The 21,589-nt window shown below is 38.0% G+C and overlaps 1 protein-coding gene across 1 annotated transcript in view; it reads left to right on the top strand.

The window, feature by feature from the left end:
- The window catches only part of VWA8 (von Willebrand factor A domain containing 8), a 393,066-nt gene that overhangs the window by 212,778 nt on the left and 158,699 nt on the right, over positions 1–21,589 (top strand). Inside the window, exons 22-24 of the mRNA XM_003806896.6 lie at positions 14,830–14,905; positions 17,273–17,408; positions 19,638–19,757. Coding sequence (XP_003806944.2) covers positions 14,830–14,905; positions 17,273–17,408; positions 19,638–19,757 — 332 coding nt within the window. The remainder of the gene's footprint in view (positions 1–14,829; positions 14,906–17,272; positions 17,409–19,637; positions 19,758–21,589) is intronic.

Genomic DNA, 21,589 nt, shown 5'->3' with positions numbered 1-21,589 from the left:
AATGACAAGTTAATGGGTGCAGCACACCAACATGGCACATGTGTACATATGTAACAAACCTGCACATTGTGCACATGTACCCTAGAACTTAAAGTATAATTAAAAAAAAAAAAGTAGGCCAGGCGCAGTGGCTCATGCCTGTAATCCCAGTACTTTGGGAGGCCAAGGCGGGTGGATAATGAGGTCAGGAGATGAGACCATCCTGGCTAACATGGTGAAACCCCGTCTCTACTAAAAAAATACCAAAAAAATTAGCCGGTCATGGTGGTGGGTACCTGTAGTCCCAGCTACTCGGGAGGCTGAGGCAGGAGAATGGCGTGAACCCAGCAGGTGGAGCTTGCAGTGCGCCGAGATTGCGCCACTGCACTCCAGCCTGGGTGACAGAGCAAGACTCCATCTCAAAAACAAAATAAATAAATAAAAATAAATAAATTAATTAAACAAGTCAGTATTAGAACTGTTTCAATCATATATTATCTTAACATGTTTAACATCATGTCCTAACCACTTAAACCTGCTCTCCTCTCTTTGGACCTTTCTAGTCAGCACCAGCTGCAGGTTTCTTACAGGGTTGTTAGGTAAGCAGACAGAGTGACGAAGATACCTGCCAACTTTCTTCTTATTCAATTAGATTTAAAATGATGTTTTGTTTTGTTTTGTTTTAGTTTTATAAAATGCCATTCCTTATTGCTTTAGCCAGAATCTTCAGATGATGGCAACAGTGACAAATGAGCAGAAGGGGATGGGATGAGGGGCTTAAATTAGTAGTAAGTAGATTTATTTATTTATGGGTTGTTCAGTTCACAACTTCCTTAGCTAATTTCTGTTAACTGAGGTGTATCTATAATGTTTTATGCAGGAAGAATTAAAAGTATTGCTAGAAGATCTAAGAATTATTTATACATTTATCTTCATTCATTCGAACAGTCAACAGATATCTTAGGTTGGGTTCCCTAGCAGCAGAACCAGAGATGGAAATGTTTGTGGAAATGATTTAGAGGGACAGCTTTTAGGTGAAATCTGTAAGGAAGTGAAGGACTCAGGATAAGGCCAGTGAAAAGAGGTGGTTTAGCTGAAGGCTGGCCTCAGCCTCTTCACAGGGAGTTCTGGAGCGTGAATGTTACTACTCAGTTACCCCACCTGGAAGCAAGAGCGCCAGCCTTTTTCACCCTCATATCTGTAAGTCATTGATTAAGGGCTGCCCTGAGGGAGAAAGGGAAGCAGGCACCTGTGACCTCCCAAGCATTTCTGGGTGAGGTAACTCCCATTAGTGGAAGAAAATTCTCTAGAGAAAGGTTTAACTTTGAGCTTTCAGAAGTCAGTGCTGCAGTAGCTGGGGTATAGTTGCATTTGGTGGTAAAGGAGATCTATTGCAACAAACTTTTATTGAGTTCCTCTTATGTCCATAGTACTGTTCTTGAGAATACAACAATGAACAGAATGACAGACAAGGTCACTGCTATCATGAAGCTTTCTTTCTAGTGGTGAGAAGATAGGCAATGAACAAATAATTTAATAAACAGGAAAATATTGATGCTATTAATAAAGCGAAAATGATATAAATATTTTTAAAGGGTAATGTGATAAGGAATAAATGGGAGACTACTTGAGGAGAACTCAAACGCTGATATGTTTGGCAGCAATTATTAATTTCATAATTGTAGTTTATTTGTGGTGAGACATTCTGGCATTTCAGCAACTTTGTCTATTCTGGAGAGTTGGTGGATGAATTGACCCAATGCAGATTTGATCTGTAAGCGAAGTAATAGCCAACCTTTCACATTACAGCAATTAGAGGGTTGTAAGAATTTGGTCAAGTGACAGTTTGGAATAGGACTACAGCCAACAGCTAATGGGACCAAGCCAAGTTAAGGTCTCTCACTAGGGGAATAGAATCATTCGTGACAGCATGCATGTAGCAGTGAGAACCAGTCCATTGCTCATCTTTTCTTGCCTGAACTATTGCAGTAGCCTCCTGGTTAAGAACTCAGCCTCTGATCTCTCCTTTCCATGCCTTACATGTTTCTACTAATAAAGTTGATTACTTGCTCTTCTGCTCAGAACCCTGCAATGACTCCCGTTGCCACTATCTGTTTCACTTGTCTTCCACCAGCCTTTCTCTCTCACGTATGCTTAAGCCATATGAGCTGCCTGTGGTTCCCAGGTATCACATACCATATCTATTACTCCCCAACTTGTTCTGTGCAGCTCTTGCTGCCTGGAATTCCCTGTCAAGTCTACCTGGAAAACTCATACTTTATCTTCAAAATGAAAATCAATGTGTTTTCCTCTAAGAAAATATCTTAGATCCTTTCCTCTTCTTCTCCACAAGCAGATGTTGGTTCCTTTCTTTGTGCCACCATAAGCATAAAGTGGGGTGCAAAAGAGCCTTTCTATGTTTGATAAATGAATTGAAAAATGCATGTTGAACTACAGGGAATGCAGTCAGTATTGCACTTCTTCCATTTGGATCTCATGTGTTTGTGAGTTCTTTTTCAGAGATGCTAGGCATTGAAATAAAGTAGCAAAGTAAACTGAATTTAGGAGGAGACCTTTAAATCACACAAATAATAAAGTGTATCGATTACATTGCTCTTCCCAAAATATCCTTCTTTAATTTTTAATGAGAACAAAAAGGGTTTTGCATTATTAACCAATAAAATCCAAGAGTGTTTTTAAGGTACTGTTTTTCACCTTTAGCTCATTGTTTTTTGTTTCTATTTTTGTATGTTTTAGAATGTGTCTTTTTTTTTTTTTTTTTTTTTTCATTGATCATTCTTGGGTGTTTCTCGCAGAGGGGGATTTGGCAGGGTCACAGGACAATAGTGGAGGGAAGGTCAGCAGATAAACAAGTGAACAAAGGTCTCTGGTTTTCCTAGGCAGAGGACCCTGCGGCCTTCCACAGTGTTTGTGTCCCTGGGTACTTGAGATTAGGGAGTGGTGATGACTCTTAAGGAGCATGCTGCCTTCAAGCATCTGTTTAACAAAGCACATCTTGCACCGCCCTTAATCCATTCAACCCTGAGTGGATACAGCACATGTTTCAGAGAGCACAGGATTGGGGGTAAGGTCACTGATCAACAGGATCCCAAGGCAGTAGAATTTTTCTTAGTACAGAACAAAATGAAAAGTCTCCCATGTCTACCTCTTTCTACACAGACATGGCAACCATCCGATTTCTCAATCTTTTCCCCACCTTTCCCCCCATTCTATTCCACAAAACCGCCATTGTCATCATGGCCCGTTCTCAATGAGCTGTTGGGTACACCTCCCAGATGGGGTGGTGGCCGGGCAGCCGGCTCCTCACTTCCCAGTAGGCGCAGCCAGGGGCGGCTGGCCGGACGGGGGGCTGACCCCCCCCACCTCCCTCCCGGACGGGGCGGCTGGCCGGGCGGGGGGCTGACCCCCCCCACCTCCCTCCCGGACGGGGCGGCTGGCCGGGCAGGGGGCTGACCCCCCCACCTCCCTCCCGGACGGGGCGGCTGGCTGGGCGGGGGGCTGACCCCCCCCACCTCCCTCCCAGACGAGATGGCTGCCAGGCGGAGATGCTCCTCACTTCCCAGTAGGGGCGGCCGGGCAGAGGCGCCCCTCACCTGCCGGACCGGGCGGCTGGCCGGGCGGGGGGCTGATCCCCCCACCTCCCTCCCGGACGGGGCGGCTGGCCGGGCGGGGGGCTGACCCCCCCACCTCCCTCCCGGACGAGGTGGCTGCCGGGCGGAGACGCTCCTCACTTCCCAGACGGGGTGGCTGCTGGGCAGAGGGTCTCCTCACTTCTCAGACGGGGCAGCCGGGCAGAGACGCTCCTCACATCCCGGACGGGGCGGCAGGGCAGAGGTGCTCCCCACATCTCAGACGATGGGCGGCCGGGCAGAGACGCTCCTCACTTCCTAGATGGGATGGCGGCCGGGCAGAGACGCTCCTCACTTTCCAGACTGGGCAGCCGGGCAGAGGGGCTCCTCACATCCCAGATGATGGGCGGCCAGGCGGAGACGCTCCTCACTTCCCAGACGGGGTGGCGGCTGGGCAGAGGCTGCAATCTCGGCACTTTGGGAGGCTAAGGCAGGCTGCTGGGAGGTGGAGGTTGTAGCGAGCCGAGATCACGCCACTGCACTCCAGCCTGGGCACCATTGAGCACTGAGTGAACGAGACTCCGTCTGCAATCCCCGCACCTCGGGAGGCTGAGGCTGGCGGATCACTCGTGGTTAGGAGCTGGAGACCAGCCCGGCCAACACAGCGAAACCCCGTCTCCACCAAAAAAATACGAAAACCAGTCAGGTGTGGCAGCGCGCGCCTGCAATCGCAGGCACTCGGCAAGCTGAGGCAGGAGAATCAGGCAGGGAGGTTGCAGTGAGCCGAGATGGCAGCAGTACCGTCCAGCTTCGGCTCGGCATCAGAGGGAGACCGTGGAAAGAGAGGGAGAGGGAGACCGTGGGGAGAGGGAGAGGGAGAGGGAGACCGTGGGGAGAGGGAGAGGGAGAGGGAGAGCTAGAATGTGTCTTCTTAAAAACTTTTGTTGATGGTTAAGTTTAGAGCCACTGACCTAGAACGGGCTCTGGTATTGTACCTGCCATTTTTTATCACAATTACATATTCCCATCTCTGTCTCCTTTGCTAAACAGAGAGATCTTCAGGGCAGGGATATATCTTCGAACTTCCTACTTCCAGCATGATGCCTGGAGTATGGTGGATGTTTGATAAACATTTGTTAAACAAATGAATGAATGTGATGTCTCTTCCCTTCCATCCATCTTTGGAACGTCCATTTAGAGAATCTTCTCCAATCCTGTCTCTGAAATGGATAGATGATTGGTTCTCCGATGGTTTCATATTTTCCATGAAATGAAAGTCAGACTCCAGAATGGCAACGAGGACTGTACACTCTGGACTTAGCCTGCCTATCTAGCTCTACATCCTTCCATGTGACTATATCCTAGACATGCTGGATAACTAAGTGTAGCCTTAAACTTCTCTTGCATCCCCCAACTTCTACGTGCTTATTCCTCTGCCTAGACATACTTTCTACTCATTCCTGCCAGTTAAAATCAAATTCCATAATCAGGACTCTGTTCTTTTCCATCAGGATTAATTGCCTTCTCTTCTGTGTCCCCACTGCACTTTGTTTTGATTTCTGTTATAGCCCTTGTCATCTTTTGACATGAATTTAATTTAATTGCCTTATATCTATCTCCCTGAGTGTCATGTGAGCTTCCCAGGATTAGGGTCTGTGAACTATTCATTTTATAAACCTTCATGCCTAATAATCTGCTTTGCACATTGGAAATGTATAAATATAATTCGTTTTATAATTAGTATTTAATACATTCATGTGTTTATTCTTTGGCTAACCATTTTTTGCATGCCTACAATGTTGAAGGCATAATGATAGACACTAGGTGTACATAAAAAAATGTTATACCCTTGTCTATAGACAGTATGCCTTGTCAAGGAGATACTCATGTGAACAACTGAAAAGTTTCTTAACTGTAAAGTGCTTTCTATAGAACAATAGTTCAGCTGGGAGGATAACAGTGAGAAATAAGGAATGCTTCTAAGAGGAGGTGACATTTGAGCTGAGTGTTTAAGGAATGGGCCATAACCATTTATCATAAAAAGTGGCGGAAAGGGAAGAGAAAACTTTGCAGAAAGGAGAAAAGGTGCACACAAATAAACCCGGTGTGTAAGGAATTTATAATAGCTCAGTATGGCCTCATCGTACGTGATTGAAGTATCTGAAATGCGTCCATCTCGGCAAGCATTGAGAACTCCTACTACGTGCTGGTTACTTTTCTAAGTGTGAGTGATAACATCAGTGAACAAGTGCTAAAAAGGCCAGTCTTCATGTTTATCTATAGTTGCTGGTGAGAGGGAGAATGAGATCGTTAAAATACGTAATAAGTATTTTACGTAGTGTTAAGTATGTAAAATAGTGATAAGTGTTATGTGGGAAAATAAAGCAGGGAAGGGGGCCAGAGCAGAGATTACAGTTTTAATAGGTTGATCAGGCAGAGCCTCGCTGGGAAGGTTGACATTTGAATAGCACTGGACAGTAACCTATTTCCAGTGTTTTGCCTCTGTAAACATGCCTGTTTTTTCTAATTTGACCCATATATTAAGTATTTTGTTTTGGTGTGGTTTTGAAGATGTTTTGGCTAATCTTAAATAAATTGCAGTGATACCTAAACTCAGATGAGAAAACGGGACAAATGAACCACATCCTCATGTTCATCCTGAAGTAGTAGATTTCCCAGGAGATGAGAGAACTTTTTGGTCCCACATGACCTAAGCTGTGTGATATCTCTAAAAGGTGCCATTGCTGAAATGCCTACCAGCAGGAGTCAGAAAATGCTGCACATACCTCTTTCTTGGCATCATTCTGGAGGCTCTGGATGGTGATCACTCTGGCACAGTTCATAAAGTAAAAAAACCGATTGCATTTATACCAAGATATAATGAGGTCCAAGATTATAATGTGATTGATACTAGAACAGAAAAATGCGTGCGGATGCTGAACTTGCTCTGCAGCGATAGCCGTCTTCAGTTCAACCCAGTTTCCTGAAAGTGTTGGCTCAGGACAACAGCTCCTTGCTGCTATTTTCCTAATGATGGATTAAATATTTTTGTATTGAAAGAAACTAGGTATATTATGGAATAGCTTTCAAAATCTACATCACTATGACATAGGGCTAGAGAGTAAAAGAAGTTTTAAATTTTAAAAAAATCTACATCAAATTTTAAGATAAAACATAAGATGACAAGAAAATATGTTTAGAGAGCTGCTTCAGTCTTCTGTCCTCTGATTCCTCAGAGGTATCTGTTCCTTTTCCTCTGCCATTAAAATGACACTGGGGACTGGGTGTGGTGGCTCACTCCTGTAATCCCAGCACTTTGGGAGGCCGAGGTGGGCAGATCACGAGGTCAGGAGATTGACACCATCCTGGCTAACACGGTGAAACCCCGTCTCTACTAAAAAACACAAAAAATTAGCCGGGCATGGTGGCAGGTGCCTGTAGTCCCAGCTACTCGGGAGGCTGAGGCAGGAGAATGACATGAACCTGGGAGGCGGAGCTTGCAGTGAGCTGAGATTGTGCCACTGCACTCCAGCCTGGGTGACAGAGCAAGACTCCATCTCAAAAACAAAAAAACAAAAAAAACCAAAAAACAATGATACTGGAAGATAGGCTGGGGTTGAAATGAATTGTTTAACTTCTGTTGCTAAAAATGCAGAATATATTGTTTTTCCTATGATGCAATTGTGTCTTCCTTTACGAATATCTATCATAAAGACTCAATAAAATAGGTAAATGGTAGAAAACTTAAACACAGATTTTCTTTAAGGTAAGAGTTTTCCAAACATAGTGCTTATTTGTATACTATTTTTTGTTTGACCTGGGTGGTTAAAGTCTGATAAACATAAAACTAGAGCATTGGGAATTTTTTCTGGTTGATGAACAACCAAAATGAGAATAAAATAATTCATGGATTAGAGTATATCAAATAATATTATGCTATATACAAAATGCAACTTATATAGTAAGTTTTAGATAACATGTATTATGTGAAGATGTATTTTGGGTTATTAACCAAAAGAGACATACCTAACCAACTTCATAGAGAACGTGACTCCCCTGGTAGGTTTAAACTGCACCAGACTAGTTTGTTATTTCTCTTGATGATGAAAAATATTCATTTTAACTTTATTTCTTTGAATTGCCTGTGACAAAATGTCTTTTGATATTTAATCTCATGCAAAATTGAGTACTGTACTAAAGATGGTACATTATTAGTATGGTAAGATAAGTTCCCTTAAGTATAGTATGAATTTGAAGTCTTCAAGAAAAGGAATTTTTACCTGTTTTGTTCACAGATACTCCTCCAATCTCTAAAGCAGTACTCATTGGTATTCAATAAATATTTGTTGAATAAAAGACCATAGAAAGTCCTAACATGAAAAAGTGGTCACTCACTAATTTTGTCTCTTTATCACACTTTTGTGTTGTTAGTCAATTGATGAAGTCTTTTTAAAAAGGTCATATATACCATATTTACTGCTAAAGATTTATGCAGTGGATACAGTGTTCATCAGCCACACATGCTGGTTGCATCTGTGCGTGCATCTTTGTACACTCATTCAACTTTGTATTTTTATCCTTATTTCATTCTTCCATTTTTTTTTTCAAAAAACGATTAGAAAATATGTTTTTCTGTTCAAATAAGGGACCTGCACACTGTCTTTCTTTTTTGTCAGGAAAAAGGAAAATGATGTTACTGCAAAGAAATTAGGTCATGTTGAATGCCTAAAATTTACCAAGCTGGAAAGCTAGTTTTCAGAGTGCAGATAAAAGATCCAATTTTCTATATACTATTTTAGTAGATTTGTTTTTATTTATAAACTGTGGACAACTTAGAAAATTTTCAGTTAGTTAAAAGACTTGATTATCAGCATGGCTTTGACTTTTGAAGAATTTCTTTTTAAATAGTATTAACATAGTAGTAGGAGACGTGGTAGAGGTAAGTAGATTTTGTAAACTAAACACATTTTGAAATGTTTAGTTTCCATCAGGTGACTGTTTTGCTGTGGCTTTTTGCTACCAGCAGTTCCCAGCAAGACCCTACCTCTGAAGAGCAAAGTGTTTCATCACAGATAATATTCTATGAATATTATCCCCCTAATGTTTTCCTTCCTTTTATAGTTAGGATTTTTTGCATCTGAGCATATTAGTGATGAGTGATTGACTACTAAATAAACAGTCCAACAAAATAACTATTTTAAGATATAGAGTCTTTTCAGCAGCTTTGGCAGAAATATTTTACTTATCATACTAAAAGGACTTTTCCCTCAAAGCGTTCAAAATATTCAAAACACTGTATAATAATATTCTTTCTGTCTCTCATTCTTGCTCTTTTGTCTTCCTTACTTTTTACACTATTGTATTTCTTCAGTGTTCTATGTTAATTCCTTCTGTAGAGATGAGTAATGTTGGGCTTCAGGAGGTTAGGAGATTGACCAAACTGGGAAAAGGCCTCAGATTTAGTCTGGTGCTGCTTTTCAACACTGCAGTAGTCATAGCTCATTTTGTCTTGTTTTTTCTTTTTTTTAATTTTACATTGACAGTTTATAACTGTATAAATTTATGGGTTCTGTGAAGAGGCAGTTGTGTGGGGGGAAAAAATGTATAGTCCAAAATGATGTTATACCTTATGAATACAATGCAAAATAATTAAATCAAGCTAATTAACATACCCATCATGTCAAATAGTTAGCATTACTTGTGATGAGAACATTTGAAATTTACTTAGCAATTTTGAAATAGGCAACACTATTATTAGCTAGAAATATTCACCATGTTGTACAATAGAAATCAAAAAGGAGAAGAAAACATGTTCTTCCTGTTCAAAATTCTATACCCCCCTGTTGTATCGGATAGCAACACTGCTTTTAACAGTGACTGTTTTTGTTTGAGGGGCTAAGGAAGTTTCTTGCCTAATATGGCAAAGTGAATTTGTCTTTTATAGATAGGGCTAGGGTATGGGATGCCACTATTCTGCGGACAGCTCAGACTGTAAACATCAAGTGATTCTTAAACTTGTTTACATCACCTTTTTCTAAGTACCACTCTATTTTATTAGTGATAATTCTTTTTAGTCTTCTTTATCTTTATTTCATTACTCATTTTAAAATGGGTCTTGTGAAAGTTATGTTCTTGATACCAAGAACTCATCTTCACTTGAAAAATATCTTTTGACAGCATTTACTTCTCTCAATCAATGATGTTAGGCTTATGTCTTACCGGTAAAAAATGCCATTTAATTCTCTTTTCATAATTAAACTTCTGTTCGAAATGTTGAGCAGCTGGGCATGGTGGCTCACGCCTTTAATCCCAGCATTTTGGGAGGCTGAGGTGGGTGGATCACCTGAGGTCAGGAGTTCAAGACCAGCCTGGCCTGGTGGAGATGGTGAATACAAAAATCAGCCAAGTGTGGTGGTGCATGCCTCTAATCCCACCTCTTCTGGAGGCTGAGGCAGGAGAATCACTTGAACCTGGGAAGCGGAGGTTGCAGCGAGCCAAGATCATGCCATTGCGCTCCAGCATAGGTGACAAAGCGAGACTCTGTCAAAAAAAAAAAAAAGAAAAAATATCGAGCAAACATTTTTTCAGTGCTGTCTTTGTTCCATATTCTGTCTTTCCTTTCTCATGTTTGGCTCGTATTATTGCGTGGACCATTCCTATAGGCATTTCTATTTTAATGAACTATAAAGACAGAGAAGATTTTCATCAGCTCTTATGAAACTCTTATGTGTCTTCTTTCTTCCTTTACTCTTATGTTTAACTATTATTGTTTTTCTTAAAAAAATCTAACTATAAATCAGTTAAGATACAACTTATTAAAATATTATCCTTAAAGTAAACATCGCTATTTTGAGATCTTCTGCTCCTCAATAAATTAGAAGATACTAACTTAATGTATCTTTATAAGCAATATTTCAGAACAGATTGTGCTTGCTCTCTAGAGGCCAATTTTCTTTCCTTATTTTGATAAAAACTTGGTCTTTACACAATTTAATTGCTTTTATTACATGTGGAATAATTTTAAATTACTATTGAAATATAACTCTGATTTTTTAAAAGACTTTAAAGCGCCAAAGAATAGAGTTTAGTACAATATTTCTTTGAGCAGCCCCTTTATTGACACAGGCTTTAGTTGATAGATGCTGTAGTCTGTAAGATAGTAAAAAGTGAGAACAGTGATAACATAAATGTCAACACTTAGCTGAACATTCTAATTAATTCATCAAGTAGTACTGATAAATGTCTTGTACTGGAAAGACATCTCTTTTTTAAGCTTTAGGCTAAGAACATGTAACTAAAATGTGTTTTAAGTTTTCTTCTCCCTAGTATTGCTGTGACACTAAATTTTCATTAGCTTACATTTCAAAGGTGTTTTTGAGAGGAACAATTCACAAGAGGATTGAAGTTGCAAGAAATAAAATATTCTCTTAGGGTCATTGTTTATTTGTGTGGAGAATTAATCTTTTTATCCAAGTTGCTCATAAATGCAGAGCAATTATTTTAATCAAGCACCCTCTGAAAAAGAAATACTGTATTGTCTTTGAGTCAGTTTATGCTACCTGTAACAACAGTAGTCACCTTATTACTTAATAATTTAAAGTTTGTAATTTTATAGTATATCTTGGAAATCAAGCCTTTTTTCTTATTGTATTAAGTCTTATGCAGACAATAGTGGATTATTTCCCACTTACATAATGAGGGTAACTTACTGAAACATCAACCTACTAATTTCTTAAGTTCAATATTATTTTACATATTTTACTAGCCTTTGCTTTTTTTATGTACTAGATGAAGGGACTAATTATAAGAGCAGAACAAAACCACACTTATCCTATGAATTTCTCTTTCTCACATACTACTCCACTAAAAGCCACGTTTCCCATTTGCATTTATTCTCGTTTTAGTCTCCTTTGGAAATCATCTGATTTGTGCTTGTTTTCTCAAACCTGTGATTTTTATTTCTAGCACAGAAGTCTTTTGAGAAATCTAATTTGACAAGTTGTATGCTATCAGAATTCGAGTGTTACAGAGCAACTTCATTTTCTTTTTAAAATTAGAATTCAGGTTTAATTTACTTTTCTTAATCTGCTATGAAGCACAATAATTATTAAGGTAACAACTGAATTTCCTTTCTACTAATAATGATGGAAGAGTTCCTTTTTCTTTTTGGTGCTGGAAGATGACATGTTGTTGCCCATTAAATATGTGAAAGCTGAGATGAGAAATTCATTATATTACTATAACAATCTGTGTGAACACATCTATTTCCCTTCCTCATCCACCCCCTTCTCTATTGCTAGAATATTAACAATTAATATAAGTAAGTTTAATTAAACTTTGTTCGTGATTTGTTTAAAACTTTAACAATTAATTTGTTAGCAAAAAAATAACATATGCCCCGCAGTAAGTTTATAAAACCCATAAATACAGAAAATAGATGTATGACAATCCATGTGTTATATAGGGATCGTTTTATTCATACTAAAAGTTTATAATCACCAATAACTTGCCACAATGTATTTTTCACTTTCCCTATCATCCCACAGGGCTTTATCTTTAGACACAATTTAATTTGTTTTTTAGAGAAGATAAACAAAATTAGATTCTTTGTAAAGTGTAGTGCTAGGGCCATAAGAAACAGTAGATTATGGGGGCAGGTGCCCGGCCCAGGAGAGCCAGGATTATGGCGATGGGAGTTGGTTAGGAATCAGGAACAGCAATAGGTCAGAATCCCAGAGAATTAACTGAAGAAACTGTTTGGTCAAGTTAGAAGGAGAAGCTTTCCAAGTTGGAGGCAAATAAGGCAAATAGTCTACAAATTGTAAATGTCAATAATTGTATTGCCCACGTACCTGTTCAAGCTCCGTAAATGAGGACTCTGATGGGGAAGGTACTAACTGCAACCATAAGTTCCAATTCAACTCCATCTTGGACATAAACCATCAACTCCTCAGTCCCTTGACTAGTCAACCCCATGCGTACCTTCTCAACATGACTGTACTTTCTAATACAGACCTACAGATGCATTCCTTAGAATGCACCATTGGTTTTTTTTTTTTTTTTTTTTTAGACGGAGTCTCGCTCTGTCACCCAGGCTGGAGTGCCGTGGTGCTATCTCAGCTCACTGCAACCCCCCCCCTTCCCAGGTTCAAGTCATTCTCCTGTCTCAGCCTCCTGAGTAGCTGGGATTACAGGCACGTGCCACCACTCCTGGCTAATTTTTGTATTTTTAGTAGAGATGGAGTTTCACCATGTTGGTCAAGCTGGTCTCGAACTTCTGACCTCGTGATCTGCCTGCCTCAGCCTCACAAAGTGCCGGGATTACAGGCTTCAGCCACTGCACCCGGCCATAATGTACCATTTCTTACCCGTAAGAGAATTAGACTTACTCTGACCCAACATTTACTAGAGTAGCTTCCAGATTCTCTGTTTAAAAACAAAATCCAGTGATCTGATAAATTTGAAAGTCCATGTGTTTTATCCTGCACTATAAACTACATCGTTGACTTTTACTTTTTCATATATTTTGTTTATTTCATTCATTCAACAAATATTTATAGAATTCCTCCAGTGAGCCAGACATCTTCTAGATGGGGGACAGAATGAGGGACAGTGTGGACATGTTCTGTACTCTTAGATCTTACAGTCTGTGTGGGAAGATAGTAAAATAAGTACTTACAGTATAGTGTGTTAAGGGCCGAATTAGGGGATATATGGGTCACAAGGGGAACACATAGCAGGGGCACCTAAGCTGGTCTACAAAAGGTCAGGGAAGGGATTTTTCAAGAAGTACCATCTCTGCTAAAAAACTGAAGATCAAGTGAAAGGTAGGCAGGCAAGGAACTTTCAGTCACAACAACAACAATAGTGATAACAAATATCTAAAGCTGGTATGTAATTACACCCCTGCTATCTGCCAGATATGGCGTTATACACTTTCCAGGTGTTCTATCAGCAATCCTTTTGGGTGGGTTTTATTACTTACCCACAATCACATGGCCAATAAGGGGCAAAAATAAGAATTTGAATCCTGATTGAGATTACTCCAAGGTCTTCTTTGCACTACTCCACAGCTGCCTCTCAAAGCAATTAGCTGATTTTTATTACATTTCTTCACTAAAAGCAAAACAGTTATTTGATGACATGTTAAGTTTATCTTGTATTTTATTGTCAAGTGCTATTTATTCCTTTTTAAAAAACAGATACACATTTTACAATTTTAATAGATTATAGTAAAGTTTGGCATTTGGGTGTACATTTCACAAGTATAACGTCGAGGTCTGAATTTCACTGTCCAGTAGTGTCTTATACATAGTAGATAGTCAAAACAACACAATTGCAACTTTGTGCTTTACTTTGAATAAGAAGTAGGGTAGTTTGAAAAAAATAACTGAGCTCTTCAAAGACGCTACTCATATTTTTAAAGTAGTTCTAATTCTCTATGGGAAATAATCTTAGATAGAAGGTGAAGATACAAAATTGATCCCCTTAAAAATATCTGACCCTACCTATCACCTGCAACTTTCTTACACACATTTTGGCAAGAATATCCACACTTGATGTGAATGTTACATCTCATCATGTAAGGAGGTTCTTAACATCAGGATAGCCAACTGTTAATATTTTTGAAGATCCTGATCTAAAGGAGGGTCAAGTAAATAGTAAAAAGTAGATTTAAGAAATATAATGGATTGCCTTAATGCCAGCAGAAATGTTCAAAATCCCATAAAGTAATTCTTGAGTATTCTTGGCAAGCGGTGTGATAGTCTGGCTTTGGCACCTAGTGATGGCAGTTTGGGCCTGAATGTGTAATTACTAGCTTTGCTTTAATTGTCCATGTCAGCATGCCAATCATTACCAAACTTGCCATCAAAATTATATTTAAACAACATAAATATTATATAATACATATATATATATATATATATATATTTTAGTTTCTCGTCTTCACCCTCAGGTGGTAATTTTGAGGTGTGAAGTGGTTACAAGAGATATTACCAGAAAGAAAAACAGAAGTAAAGAATCTGGATAATCTATAAGTCTGGATTAATTCTCAAATTCTTTGTAATTTATACTGTATTAAGTCTACAAAGTATTGTTACTCAAATAAATTTCACTTGCTGTTTTTTTTTGGTGGGGGGAGGGGAAGCAGGATGATGAACAAAAATCTTTTAAAAAATGCACCTGTGCTGTATTTTTATCATGATCAATCATCAGTTTATTTCCTTCCTAACTATAAAATGTGTTGGTTTTACTTTAGGGATACCACAGTACAAACTCTTACGCTTCAGCCTTCGGTTAAAGACGGACTTATTGTATATGAAGACTCACCTTTGGTTAGTAATCTAATCATAGAAATATTTTCAAGTGTATTTTTGTATCATAGTTGTATTTCAGTTTTTGGAGGATGGATCTCTCATGGATTACGTATTAGTCTGTTTTCATGCTGCTTATAAAGACATACCTGAGATGGGGTAATTTATAAAGAAAAAGAGGTTTAACAGACTCACAGTTCTACGTGGCTCTGGAGGCCTCACAATCACGGTGGAAGGTGAGAGGCATGTCTCACATGGCAGCAGGCAAGAGAGAATGAGAACCAAGCAATGGGGTTTCCCCTTGTAAAACCATCAGATCTTGTGAGACTTATTCATTACCACAAGAACAGTATGGGGGAAACTGACCCCATGATTCAGTTATCTCCCACCGCGTCCCTCCCACTGGGTCCCTCTTTTGAATTATGGGAGCTACAATTCAAGATGAGATTTGGGTGGGGACACAGCCAAACCATATCAGATTCTAATACGTTTCAGCCTAACTGGAAAGCATTCATTCATGTTCATTTTAGGAGAGGATATATGCAAATTATTGGGAGGATAACATGTTTTCCTATTTTGTTCGTCTCTCTTCAGAGTGAGAGATTTAGAGAATGACAGCAATCCTCTATTGATTTCTTTTCTATTCCAGATTTTTTTTTTAAAGTTTACTATCATTTTCAAATGTATAAAGTTTGAAAATAGGTAAGGTTTCTAGAAAAGTTTTTTTAAATGGTTCTAATTAATAAAATATTAGCCAAGTGTTTTAGACAGCTGGGAAGATCCAGTCCTCAACTTCCTACACAAGACCTAAAGAAATCTCAGCCTGCCAGGCATGTCCCTCTGCGCACATGACACCTTTGCAGTAATGGCACAAATAAGTCATCATGTGAACCTCTGTGGTCCAGACCCCAGGGAGTGGAGTCTTTAGGATCTCCTGCTTGAGTTCTCCCAGGTTGGGCCTGTCTTTCCCTGAACAAAGACAGGGTTGAGGACAGAAGCTACATGTTTTCTTTTTTTAAATTCAGTTTTTTTAATCCTAAAATTTATTTATTTTATTTTTTTTTATGTTTTTATTATTATTATACTTTAAGTTTTAGGATATATGTTCACAATGTGCAGGTTAGTTTACATATGTATACATGTGCCATGCTGGTGTGCTGCACCCATTAACTCGTCATTTAGCGTTAGGTATATCTTAAAAAAGAAATTTCTTATAAGTTTTTTAAAAATATGGTTTAAAATAATTGTGGTAGAAGGAATGCCCATTTCTTAATCTGTGTTTTCTTAAAATATACCATCCTATGAGAAAAATTAGGATATGGTCCACTTTACATTATATTTCTTACTATTTTTTTAAAAATCTTGAGATTTTCACTTAAATTCATTGGATATCTTCTTTTATCCACCCCTCAAAAATGTTTTTAAGAGTTTTCTCTAGCTTTCATCTTTCTTTTCATGATGTCACCATCAACCCAGTCACCTTAAACCTAAGACTTATTTTTCCTTTTTCCTCTTCCCACCTAAGCAGTTGCCAAGACTATAGATTCTGTCTCTACAAAACCTTCAAATCAATCTAATGCCTTTTATTTCCATTTTTTTCATACCCCTCAAATCAGATTCCCAAACTACTTTTTGGCCAAACTATTCTGCATATTGTCACCAGATTAAATGTCCTGAAGTGTAGCTCCAAGCTCCACTTCTGTCATGTGTGAACTCATAACCATTAAATTGCATCCCATTACTTAATGAGGCAGTACCTATTTCTTGGTCTGACAGTTAAACCCTTAGTGGTAGACACCCAGTCTACCCTTCCAGTCCCTTTTCTCACATTTAACTTCTAATTCAGCCAGCATAGACTGTTCATAGTCACTCATTTCTAGATATGCCCCAGGATTTCTTGAGTTTGACCATTGATTCTCTTTGTCTTGAGTAACTACCTTTTCTGCACTATCCATTTGGGTCTATTAAAATTGTATACTCTTTTAAGAGCTTTAACAAATTCAATGTTCTAATATCCACAGTGATTGTGATGTCTCACTCCTCATAACTCCCATGGCACTTTCTCTATTTGTTATGCTTGTTTTAAATCTCTCCTACTCTTGGGTGTGAGATGTTGTTGGGTATCACTACCATGGGAATAATTTTAATACTAAAATGAAATAAAAAGATAACTAGAGTTGGCAGTTTAGCTACATGAAGCTTTTGGTAGAAATCCCAAAATTTTGTTTCCAGCTCTGCTATCGATGTGTGTGTGTGTGTGTGTGTGTCTATGTGTATACTTGTAACTTAAATAAAGCCAGCTGTTATAAGTCCAAAGCAGTAAGTAATGAAGTTTTAATAATGGCTGTCTTCATTTAACTGTTTATGATAAATTTTCTGTCTTCAAAGGTTAAAGCAGTAAAGTTGGGTCATATTCTGGTAGTAGATGAGGCTGACAAAGCTCCAACAAATGTCACGTGTATTTTAAAAACTCTAGTAGAAAACGGAGAAATGATTCTAGCAGATGGAAGACGCATTGTTGCAAGTGAGTATTTTAAAAAGCAATGTTTCCTTTAATAAATACAATGTTTATATCTCTGTATCAAATCACAAACTTAGCTGGCTACTTATTTACAATAATAAGCATAAGTTGAATATGACTTAAGTTGCCTGTATTGACAATCATTTATAAAAATTAATACATCTGAATCTAGCTTTGTCAGTTTTACTTTTACAGCCACCAAGCATCTTTGAAATTTTTAGTAGTAGTATTAGGACAAATCAACTTTGTATTTTTCTACTCTGACAATACCAACGTATAACCCTTGTACTCATCTCCCAATTATTTGTGTATGATTTTTTTTTCAATTTGCTCATTATAATAAAAAAAGCTGGACTTTTTATTTTATATGTACACATATATGTGGTGAATACGTGTGTATATATAAAGACATGTATATTACACACACACTCCTACCTTAGGAAGAAGTTATCCTCTGTTTTTTATTGTCTCCTGCCCCCCTGCCATACACACCCTTTTTGTTGTTATTGTTAGGAAAAAAATGAAGATAGATTAATCTTGTCAGTGTATTTAAACTACAAGGAACAATTAAGTTTGATGCAATGTAAGAACATTTTCTAATTTCACATTTAAAATGTTTGTGTCCTGAAAGGACTTGAAAATCTATAACTAGCCATTGAAAATATATAGCCAACCAGAGTAACCAAACAAGTTGAGACTAATAACTAAAATCTTCAATATTCAAAGAGAGTATGTAAGGAAAACCCCATTAAAAAGGTACAAGTGCATCACCACAGAGATGTTCTGCAACAGCATCATTGCAAGATTGCCATTTCTGAGCATGAGCTTAGCACTAATAAAAGCATTCTAATATTTCAGTTTCACAATGAATTTATGTGAAAAATTAGAATTTGAGTTACCCTGAATACTTTCTCTTAAAAAAAAAAAAAAGATCATTCAGACCCTCAGAATTCTGCCTGCCCTTATGAGGCATTATGAGGACAGTGAAATGGAAAAGAAGAAAGAATTGCTGAAACACAGTTGTAGTTAAGAAATAATTATCTCCTGGCAACCCTCTACATTCTTTGATATGTTTTTGAGGAATAGTCATTATAATTTTACACTCAAATATGATTGTAGCTGACATTTTGAACAAGAGCACTTGAAGCTCTTTTGAATGTAGTTTCATGAACCATCACTTGTAGGGTTATATTTTTCGTTTTCTTTACTTTTTAAATTTTTCATTTTTTATTGTCATTTTTGTTTTGATTAACTGATTAAATTTTGCCTGTAGCCACAACCCTTGTTATTTTCCACTACTAAGATTAATGGGGATCAGAGTTAAAACTATTGGTTGTATTGGTGTACATGAATATGTACATGCTGAAAGATTACTTTTTGGTATCATAAAAAAATGAGAGTAGGCTCTTCCAAACTCATCTCAAATAAAGCTGTAGATACTTCACAACTATCATTTTTTAAAGATGGGCAACTTAAGGGTGGGGTTTAAATAAATTCAGATGGCAAGTGGTTCTTCCTGAAATAACCATAATAAAACTTTTACTATCTTAAATTATTTTCTGGACTTCCAATTCTATCTGAAATGTACAGTAGCCAGTAGAAATACCTTTCACATTTACACAAAGAAGCCCCAGTCAACTTAAGATCACTTATTTTAAGAACTATGGTACAATCCCATGATTGGAAATAAATCAACATTGTACTAATGAGTTGACTAGGTTTTTAAGACCTTATTCTATTAATATGTATTTAGTTTTCAGGGTGTGTGATCTAAACAGGAATAACTCCTTAGCTGCGTAATGGCAGGCTCTATGCAAAAGGATGAGGTTACTGATTTGATAAAAACTAAAGAACTTATCCTTTAGCTATTCCTTGGATTCTCCCTTATTATGGATTTCTGTCTTTAATTTTTTTAAGGACTAACAACATCTCAAGCCAGATTTAAGTACTGTAAGTCTACATTTGGACAAGGTTGCTTTTTTTTAGATATACTCTGAATGTATATAAGAGTGCAAGTCCCTGTACAATTTAGTATATGCTTTATCAGTGTTTGGTTCTTGAGCAAATTTTTTCAAGAAAGTTTTTGTTTCTGCAACCAAGTTATCACAGCCAAATATCTTAGAGCTTTTTATAATTGAACAGTATAACTATTTATGTTATCTTAAAGATTGTTGCTTGATTTTTTAAGAATTATTAAATATTGATAAAGAATAAACAAATTTTGTTTTTCAGATTCTGCTAATGTGAATGGAAGAGAAAATGTTGTAGTGATTCATCCTGATTTTAGGATGATTGTTCTGGCAAACAGACCTGGATTTCCTTTCCTAGGCAATGATTTCTTCGGTACCTTAGGTAAAAACAGTAATGATAATAACAATACCAATAGCAGTAATAATAATATTAGTAACACTGCTGTAATGGCTGTCATTGAATGCTTATCATGTGCTGTGCCACCATCATAATCACCTTGTGAGAATATTTATTATCCCCCTTTTAGTGAAGAAAAATATCTGATATTCAGAGAGGTTTTTGTTTTGTTTTGTTTTTTTCCAAGATGGAGTCTCGCTCTGTCACCCAGACTGGAGTGCAGTGGCATGATCTCGGCCCACTACAACTTCCGCCACCCGGGTTCAAGCGATTCTTCTGCTTCAGCCTCCCTAGTAGTAGGGATTACAGGCATGTGCCACTGGGCCTGGTTAATTTTTGTATTTTTAGTAGAGATGGGGTTTCACCATGTTGGCCAGGCTGGTCTCGAACTCCTGACCTCATGTGATCCACCTGCCTCGGCCTCCCAAAGTGCTGAGATTGCAGATGTGAGCCACCATGCCCGGCCCAGAGAGATTATTTTTTGATAGTGTCTGGGATAATGAGTGGTGGACTTGGGCTTCATATCTAAGTCTATCTGATCCCAGAGTCTTTTTTCTTAAACCATTACACTATACTTTGTTGTTTAGGACCTCTTGGAATAAAACACAGAATAAAAAATGGTTTTACTTTTGTCATATCCCCCTAACCATGAAAAAGATTGAGGTCAGCTCTGGGGAGACTGATTCACATTGATTGGAGAGGCCCTGGGATAAACTTACTCATCAAAAGTCTTTAAGAAGGACTTCTCTTCTCTATAGCAAGTATATAATTCTGGACTCTCACACTCAATGTGAAGCAGACCCAGTCTCTCAGTGGGATCTTTGATCTAGCAATTACCCAAAAAGGAATTTATCCAAGGAATTTACCTATACAATGTTTAAGTACAAGGATAGGCACTATAGCATTGTTTATAGTAGAAAGAATGGAAACAACCCTAATATCCATCTAAATGGGACTGGATAAAGAAATTTTTTTGTATCCACACAATAGAATGCTATGCAGTTGTTTAAAAAAAGAGAATAAGTTTACTGATGCTGATAGAAAAAAAAAATCAATACTCAAAATAGTAATTGAAACAATAAGTAAGTAAAGTGGGTATAGTAGTTTACCTGTTCATATGTTTTGGAAAAGGCAGGAGGGATGTGTACATGCATATGCTTGTATATGCATAGAATTTCTCCAGAAAGGTCCACAAGAATCTGATAAGGCATTGTTTGCAATGGAATTTAGGGATGGGAATATAAAATACTCAGTTATACTATTTTTGTAGTTTTTATTATGTGCAGATACTACCTTAAAAGTTACTAACAATTCATAGATTACTGATGCACTTAGAGATGTAATAATGTAAACACACCAAAGAAAAGTTGTTTCTAATTGTAAAGAGGTTTGAGTTCTTTTTATGTTTGTAGGTCACCCCTTATACCCCAAGCCACTCCTTATCACATTTATTTTAATGCCTGTAAGAATACTCACTCCCTGTTCTGTCTCCATCTTCCATCCACCTCCAAATCCTAAAACATATGTGCCATCTGCTCTTGTTTTGTCATCTACCCCTATTCATCCTTGTCACTTCTTATTGATCTTTAGCCCTTTACTCACTTTCATTCTCTCCAACGCTACTCTTCTTTTGGAGTGATTGCAGTATACACATATGTGACCCTTCCCACTCTCTGGCCTCTTGGCTCCTTGGATATTTTTATTCCAGCAGTCTTATCTTATACCATATCTTAGCCATTCATGGCTAGTTTCTACAACTGACACTTCTGTAATTTCCGTTTCATATTCTGTCCTCAATCGTCCTTGGGATTTTTATC

This window comes from Pan paniscus, chromosome 14 (assembly GCF_029289425.2).
Source record: "Pan paniscus chromosome 14, NHGRI_mPanPan1-v2.0_pri, whole genome shotgun sequence".
NCBI lineage: Eukaryota > Metazoa > Chordata > Mammalia > Primates > Hominidae > Pan > Pan paniscus.
The sequence above is the reverse complement of the archived record's forward strand: the minus strand, read 5'-3'. Positions and strand labels throughout refer to the sequence as shown.